This window comes from Populus trichocarpa, chromosome 12, assembly GCF_000002775.5.
Source record: "Populus trichocarpa isolate Nisqually-1 chromosome 12, P.trichocarpa_v4.1, whole genome shotgun sequence".
NCBI lineage: Eukaryota > Viridiplantae > Streptophyta > Magnoliopsida > Malpighiales > Salicaceae > Populus > Populus trichocarpa.
The window spans coordinates 8,164,560-8,173,250 of record NC_037296.2 but is presented as its reverse complement, the minus strand read 5'-3'; the positions used below and the strand labels follow the sequence as shown (position 1 = coordinate 8,173,250).

The 8,691-nt window shown below is 38.6% G+C and overlaps 1 protein-coding gene across 1 annotated transcript; it reads left to right on the top strand.

Moving 5' to 3' along the window:
• The first annotated feature begins 1,096 nt into the window (after positions 1-1,096).
• On the top strand, positions 1,097-5,666 carry LOC127904108 (uncharacterized). Its single transcript, XM_052446060.1, has 5 exons — positions 1,097-2,050; positions 2,195-3,166; positions 3,276-4,339; positions 4,547-4,914; positions 5,209-5,666. The coding sequence occupies exons 1-5, from the start codon at positions 1,097-1,099 to the stop codon at positions 5,664-5,666; spliced, it is 3,816 nt and encodes a 1,271-aa protein (XP_052302020.1).
• Positions 5,667-8,691: the final 3,025 nt, after the last annotated feature.

The window sequence follows — 8,691 nt, the reverse complement described above, 5'->3', positions numbered from 1 at the left end:
ATGCTGATAAAGAGACGATAGATTCCTTGAAGAAAGAAAGAAGCGGTCTTACAAAGAAGTTGGAAGATGAGAAGGAAAAGAATCGCCTAGCTGAGATCGACATAGAAGAAGAAAGAAAGATCAGGGCTCAATATATAGTACAACTTGAGGAAGAAAGAAGTGCAAGGAAAGCCGCTGAGTCTGATATGAGAGAATACCAGAAGAGAGTTGAGTCTTCGAAAGGATGAAGAATAGCTTTGCAATCCGAGCTTAAAATACGAGAAGAGGAGTTGAGGGAGTTAAGGAGCCATTACTTCAAGATGAAAGAAGGTTTAAAGGAGATTAAACAAGAACGTCAGGAATGTCAGGATTATATTAACAGCTTTGCTGTTCAGATTAACTCCAAAATAGCCGAGCTAGATATCGAGAGAGAAGAGCTACAAAGGGCAACAGATAAGGTGGCACGGTTGGAGGTAATGGTCCGAATATTGGAAAGAAGTAACGAAGCCTTAGGGAACAACAATGAAGTGATAATCGCTAATAACACCTTGTTCCATGATAAGATAAGATGCATGACAAAACAGGTCGAGCAAGTAACCCGCTATGCGGAAAGGCTGCATCAACAAGCCACCCAAGTTGGAAATGATGTTACAAAGTACCGAGAGTACATGGGGGCCGTCATCTCTTTTATTGGGGACTTAGCTAATGGAGGAAATGCCTTTTAGGGTAGTGATGTATAAGGCCCTTTTCTATTTCTTACTTTGTATAAGCTACCCTTATTTACAAGAAAGGCCATGACTTTTTTTTTCCTTCTTTTTAATGTATTTTGGTAACCAACCATGATAAGAACTTGGCAAACATTCTTTTACAGCAATCAGTTCGACTCATAAATCTTGCCTAAAGGATTACGAAGGTCATGAATCAGTTCTAAAAAAAAAAAGAGCCATCACATATGCATTGCATTTTCATCACGCATTTGTTTACAATTTATCATGTGCATTCTAGATCGTGAAACATAGGTCCCCCCTCCAAAGTCTATCACACCCGATTAAGATCAAGAATGGAGAACGAGGAGAGAGCTCACTTAGAGTCACATTATCAAAATTAGTTGGAATCTATGAAGAATGAAGTTGCTCGCATGACCAATCTGCTCGAGCAACTTTTGAAAGTCAAAAACGGGGAGGGAACGTCTACCCAACCAATTATGGGAGCACCAGCAGCTCATATCCAAGGGACATCTCAAAACTTGGGGGCAGATGCAACGACAGAACAACACTTTGTGCCTATCACCCCTATCCTGCCAAGTCAAACTCCCATCACCGTGGATTTAATAACAGATGGACCCCCTGACAATAGGTCCATCGATTTTATGAATTACGACAAGTTGTCTGCTTTAGAAGAAAGATTAAGAGCAGTTGAGGGTAATGATTGGTTTGATCCCATGCGAGCAACGGAAGTGTGTTTGGTACCAAACATCATAGTAGCAAAGAACTTTAGGATACCAGAGTTCATCAAATATACTGGATTGGAATGTTCAAACACTCACCTTCGATCTTACTGCAATAAAATGGCCGAGGTGATTTATGATGATAAGCTGTTAATTTATTTTTTCCAAGATAGTCTAGTGGGATCTACCCTAAGCTGGTACATGAGGTTGGACAATGCTAAAGTTAAGAAATGGAAAGATTTGGTGGAAGCTTTTCTTAAGCAGTACAAGTTCAATTTGGAAATTGCTCTTGATAGAACAAGCCTTATGTCAATGGAAAAAGGGAGCAAGGAGTCAGTAAGGGCTTACGTGCAAAGATGGAGAAACGAGGCAACACATGTCCAACCACCTTTAATAGAGACGGAGATGGTAACCCTGTTCGCCAATACCTTCAAGGCACCTTATTATGAGCATCTAATGGGCAGCTCATCTCAACATTTCTATGATGTTGTACGTGTGGCAGAAAGAATAGAACAAGGGATTAAAGCTGGGCGTATAGCGGAATCGTTGGAGAAGAAAGGTTTTACAGGAAGGAAAAGAGAAGGTGATATTAACAACTTGGAAGGCGGGTACAACGACAAGAAAGTAAATTACCAAAACCCATAAATGCTCACCCCTCAATCCACCAACATAAACTTTGCCAAACCTTTTCAAACCAATAGAACAAATTACCAACCAAACAACCATGACAACTACCAAAGGCCAAATACAAGACATCCTTTGGAACAGCTGCCACCACTACCCATGCCCTTAAAAGACTTGTATGCTAAACTGTTGAGTCTTGGACAAATAACCCCAATCTTTTTTCCACCGTTCCAACCCCCATTTCCCGCATGGTACAAATCAGAATTAACTTGTGAGTATTATGCTGGTAACCCGGGACACGAAATCGAAACTTGTTATGCTTTCAAGAAGAAGTTGCTAGAGCTTATCAAGATGGGCTGGGTGTCGTTCGAAGATAAGCCCAACGTTAATTCAAATCCATTGCCTAATCATGCTGCAAGTAATAATGGAGTGAGCATGGTAAAGGTTGAGAATCAAAGCAAAGGGTTAAAAGTACCTATACAAAAGTTGCATGGTATGTTGGTACAGTCAGGGTTCCTAAAAATGAACAATGAACATCATATGGAAAGGAGTGATTTTTGTGAGTTCCATGAAGAGGAGGGACATCATATAAATGATTGCATGGAGTTTCGTAAAAAAATTGAGAAAATGATGACCATGGGAGAACTGAGGATTGAAGCCATGGAGAACGGTGATGAAATAAGAATGATGGAGGGCCAAGACAGGTTGTCAGAAGTGTGTAGAGTCCAACCAGCAGCTTATGGGCCGCCAAAGTTAATCCTGGTTAAACCTTCCTATACAAAGAGAAATCACAATGCAATGCCCTATAATTACGGCTATGCCTCCAATGTTAGGACCCCTCTTCCTTTGTTCCAAACTGAGGTTAGTGGGTTGACTCGGAGTGGCCGGTGCTTCACACCCGAGGAGTTAAGGAAAGCAAAGAGTAAAGAGGTGGTAGACCTGGGCAAAGAACTGAAGGTTAATAAACTAGTAACCGAAGAGGAGTCAAATGAATTTCTAAAGTTGATAAAGCACAGTGAATATTGCACAGTAGATCAATTAAAGAAAACTCCAGCTAGAATCTCCCTTATATCTTTGATACTCAGCTCTGAACCGCATCGAAACGCCTTGCAAAAGGTATTGAATGAGGCATATGTACCCCAAGACATTGAACAGAAAACCATGGAATATTTGGTGGGGAGGATCCATGCGACTAATTATTTGTACTTTACAGCTGATGAGTTAGATATTGAAGGAACTGGACATAACAAAACCCTTGTACATCACCACTAGGTGCAAGGATTGCCTCATAGGAAAGGTGCTCGTTGATAATGGCTCGACTCTTAATGTGTTGCCAAAACACATGCTAAAAGAAATGTCGGTTGATGAATCTTATATGAAGCCTAGTATCATGATGGCAAGAGCATATGATGGCTCACCAAGACCGATAATTGGGACTTTGGAAGTGGTGTTATATATGGGACCACAATTGTTCTTGGTGACATTTCAAGTTATGGATATCCACCCTTCCTATAGTATGTTGTTGGGAAGACCTTGGATTAATGCAGCTGGGGTAGTAACTTCCTCGTTACACCAATGTTTGAAGTACATCATGAACGGGATGTTGGTGACTGTCAAAGCTGAGGAGATAGTATCCATGATAAAGAATGTGGCTGTACCTTTCATCGAGGCAGAGGATTGCAATGATGAATATAACCATGCTTTTGAAATTGTAAACACTGACTGGGTGCCTGAGAACACAGTGATAAGGATGCCAAGGATCTCAGAAGCAGCGAGGATGGCCGCTCAATGTTTTTTGGAGCATAGGATTCCATTTCAACATAACCTTATCACTGAAAATCCAGAAAGGGTTAATCTAATAATGATGAAATGTGCTAATCAAAGATTTGGGCTGGGGTATGAGCCTAAAAAGGAGGATCATCGATGGGCTGCTGGTGGAAGAAGAGAAAGAAGAATGGCTAGGATTCAAGGAAGAGAGCCTGAAGAAGAAGAGCTGGAAATCCCTCCCCTAAGGGTATCGTTCCCAAAGGCTGCATATGTAATGCAACCTGATAAAGATGCAAAAAGCCTTAGTCAAGAACTATCAACCATGAGCATAATCACCTTGGAGAAGGATGAAGAGGAAGGAAGTGACATGAATATGGTAGCGGGAGCGGAGGATGAATCACTGCCACAACTGACTGTCCATACTCTAGAGGAAGTCTCCGCCAAGACCTTTGTGCGAAAACTGGCTGTGGGTGAGAAGTTTCAAAACTGGGTGACCCAAGAAGCTCCTATAGTGTTTAAAATGTAAAACCAACTTTGTTTGCATTAACATGTTTCTGTCATTGCTTTTATCTGTTTTTATTTGCTTTTATTTCCTCTGGTTGACAATTAAGGCTCATGAGGTCAGCAAGATTTCATCTTTGTCATTGAGCCCACCTTGCTTTAATGAGATCATGCATTTTCCAAATGTTGTCTATATGCGCATTTACACTAGACACCTTCCGCTTTCAGGAATCCTGAAAGCGGACCCTCCACAACATCACATACACTTAACATCAAGAATGAATGGCCAAACTTTAACGAACATGTGATTGCGGTGGAAGAAGAAGAGTGGGATGAAAGCAATATCACAGAATTCGCAAAGCTCGTGGAACAACATGAACAGACTTGGAAGCCCGCTGCAGAAGAACTTGAAACCATAAATGTGGGTAATGATCAGTCCAAGAAAGAGTTGAAAATAGGGACCTTAATTACTCCAAAGCAAAGAACAACAATGATCGCCCTACTACAAGAATATACAGATGTTTTCGTTTGGTCTTACGAGGATACGCCTAGTTTGGATATAAATATCGTAGTACACAAGATCCTACTGGAGGAAGGTTATAAACCAGTCAAACATAAATTGAGGAGAGCCCACCCAGATGTCTAGATCAAAGTCAAAGCAGAACTCGAGAAACAATGGAACACAGGCTTTCTAGAAGTAGTTAAATATCCACAATGGGTATCCAATATTGTTGTTGTACCAAAGAAAGAGGGAAAGATTAGAGTTTGCGTGGATTTTCAAAACTTGAACAAAGCTAGCCCCAAAGATGATTTTCCACCACCACACATAGATGTTTTGGTTGATAATGCTGCACATAGTTCCACATACTCCTTTATGGATGGTTTCTCAGGATACAACCAGATAAAAATGGCTCCGGAAGATAAGGCGAAGACAACTTTTGTTACACCTTGGGGAACATATTGTTACAAGGTTATGCCATTCGATCTGAAGAACGCAGGGGCCACCTATCAGAGAGCCATGGTGGCTTTGTTTCATGACATGATGCATAAAGAAATTGAGGTGTATGTAGATGATATGATTGCGAAGTCAAAGAAAGGAGAAGATCATGTAAAGGTTTTGAGAAAGCTATTTGAAAGGTTGAGGAAATACGAACTAAAGCTCAACCCTGCAAAATGTTCATTTGGGGTTAAGTTCGAAAAGCTGCTAGGATTTATGGTAAGCAACAGAGGTATAGAGGTAGATCATGATAAAGTAAGGGCAATCCAATCTATACCATCCCCAAAGACCGAAAAGGAGGTAAGAGGATTCTTGGGAAGATTGAACTACATCGCCCGATTTATAGCTTAGTTGACCACAACATGTGAACCTATTTTCCAACTACTAAGAAAAAAGAATCTTGGGAGTTGGAATGAGGAGTGTGAGGAGGCATTCAATAAAATCAAGCATAATTTTCAAAGTCCACCTTTGCTTGTTCCTCCTATATCAGGAAGGCCTTTAATAATGTATATGACAGTGACTGAGGCAGCTATGAGATGTGTATTGGGTCAACATGATGAAACCGGGAGAAAAGAAAGGGCCATTTATTACTTAAGTAAGAAGTTCACTGAATGCGAGTCTAGATACATGGTGATAGAGAAGCTCTGTTGTGAATTGGTATGGGCGACAAAAAGATTACGACATTATATGTTGTATCACACCACTTGGTTGATTTCAAAAGTGGATCCATTGAGGTATATCTGTAACAAACCCTATCCTCTCGAGTCGAATTGCAAGGTGGTAGGTTTTTGTTGCGATGTCGCGGTCGCACAAATTAATTACCCTAGCTTCAAACACAACACATAAGATAGTATAGAGCAAACAAGGGGTTGATCCCACAAGGAATATTTAGTTCATATTTTTATGTTATACGTTATGCAATTGGGGGGTTTTGATTTGTGATGATCTAAATTATGGAAGAAATTAAACTAGCAAACAAAATCAATTGAAACCAAAATTTATCAAGAAAACAAACCTTGGTCGCAAGCACACATCCACCAACAGAAATTAGAACCGATCCTTGAAACGAAACTTCAATTTATATTCTGAATTTTTGTCTTTTCTTAACATTGGTTAATTAACGGATCTGCCATATAACTAACCCTAACCAACAAACAATCATAATGTCCGCATTAATGATTTAGTTCAATGGCAGCCCTAAGAACTAGATAAATTGATTGATCTCTAGACAACCAAGCTGTCTGCAGCTTGTGTTTCTTTGTTTGAGTGTTCTCCCTAAGTTTAATAACGTAGTTTCACCACAATTATCAAGCTTAGTTGCTTCACAAGTTCATATATCACAACTCCGGTTTTGATATCAAACTTAGCAATAGATTGTTCACAATAATAACTTAGAGTCCGCTCTAGCAATTATCAACAACAATCATAGAAAATATGCATAGGAAAACAATCATACTCATTCATAATATAAACTGAAAATAAAAGGAAGAATAAATCTCACGGTTCTTGAAATCCGAAGGTTTGTTGTGTCATTGCAACCAAGAAAATGAGCTTAGCCTTGCATATCTATGGAACAACTACTCTTAAAGATAGAAGAAAGCATTATTTCTGGTTTGTAGAGAGGAGAGTTTGTGTTTCTTCCTTCTGGCTGGCTGCCCCCTTTCTCTTCTCTCTTTCTTTTTATATGGTAAGAAACCCTAGTCCCTATTTTACAAAATAGTCCTCCTTTAAGTTGACAGTTTACATTTAAGTACTTCAATAACTATTTTCCTAAAAAGAAGAAATAGCCTTGCATTAAATCTTCAAGCTTTGACTTAGAGGAGCTAAATTGCTGAAATAAAAACTTGGACGCTGGTTTAGATGCTTCGAAACGTAATTTGGACATGTTCCTTCACGAAACCTGTTTGCTGGCAGAATTCAGCTGTCATCTTTGGAAAATCATATCTCCCTCATATGACATCTTTTTTGGCTGACATTTTGTGCGTTTATAGGACTGTTAGTCAGGAATCCAAAAAAATTGAGTTTGCATCAATTGGACTTCTGTAGCTCTAGATATTCAAGTCGGAATGGCCGAAGGTCAACACTGGCAGATTGCGAGATTTGACTTTGAAAGCTGCGATTTCCATGATCTTCCTTATTTTATTTTCTTGCCTTAGATTTCCAGAAAGGTATGGATGTTAGCTTTTTAGTTCCACTGGAATCACTTCATTTCGACCTCTAGAACTCACGCTCTGCACAAAACATCGACTGAATGTCAAATCTGCCAGTTACCTCCAATTTACTCCTTTTTGCATCTTTCATCCAAAAGTACCTTCAAAACATAAAACAAAGAATTTCAAGGTATTTTATAGATATAACATAGGCAAATCATTAGTTAAATGTGGGTGAAACTATCGAATAATATGGTTGCATCAAATACCCCCACACTTAGCTCTTGCTCGTCCTCGAGATAGGATAACTAAAATCAAATAGAAAATAACTATGATCAACCTCTTAATCCCCCATAAAATGTCCAAGAATTTATGCATTATAAACAAGAATACAATCAAGAAGGATAAAGAGTATAAATTTTCATGAATTTATTTACATGCAAACTTCAAAACTCAATTAATCGTCGAGATTTAAATGAAATCTATGTCATGCCAAAGTGATAGGTCCTCTCATTGATATACACTCCAACACTCACGTGTTTAGGGCTTATGTGTTTAAATCTCTCAAATTCAATCAATGAATGTGTTCTACTATAAGCTTGCTCTTCAATCTCATCTCCATTACTAACATATTACAAACAATGCATGAATCAAAAGGTCTTATTTTCTTGTTGTAATGGGGCTAAGGTTAAGGTGAGGTAAAAGAGAGTAAAAGAAAAGGTTCAAACCAAAGAAAGTAGAGCATTCGAAAAATGATATTTCAAACAAGATATTCCATCAAAGCACATAAATTTTCCATCTTTAATCACCAATGCTTAACTTCTTTTGATTTCAAGCTTTTTCAACATAAAATCTTAAGAACATAAAGGAACACTTTTTTTTTCTTTTTCTTTTTTTTCTTTTTCTTTTTTTACCTTTGGCAACTTTGCCCATCTTTTCATCAAGCATCACTTCTTCTTCTTTCTTTTCACATAATTTGCAACCATAATTCCATGAGATATCACAAGTATATGGCTCTACTAATCCTTGGCCAGGGGAAAAGGAAAACATATAAAAAGTTAAGGCTTATACATGGATAAAGCAAAGAAAAGATAAACAAGCTCAAAAGGGGTTTACTAAGGATAATTTGCTTTAGGTTGGCTTTTTGGCTCAAGTGGTTAAAATTTCTAATGCCTTTATCATCTTCATGTATATATGTAATGCGAATGTAATCTCAACAAGATATG

Bases quoted from the DNA above. Each gene is read 5' to 3' on its own strand.
- LOC127904108 (XM_052446060.1), top strand. From the start codon at position 1,097: ATGAAGAATGAAGTTGCTCGCATGACCAATCTGCTCGAGCAACTTTTG. The intron at 3,167-3,275 runs GTATTGAATGAG...CTGATGAGTTAG, and splicing joins ATCGAAACGCCTTGCAAAAG to ATATTGAAGGAACTGGACAT. The intron at 4,340-4,546 runs GTAAAACCAACT...TTCCGCTTTCAG, and splicing joins GCTCCTATAGTGTTTAAAAT to GAATCCTGAAAGCGGACCCT.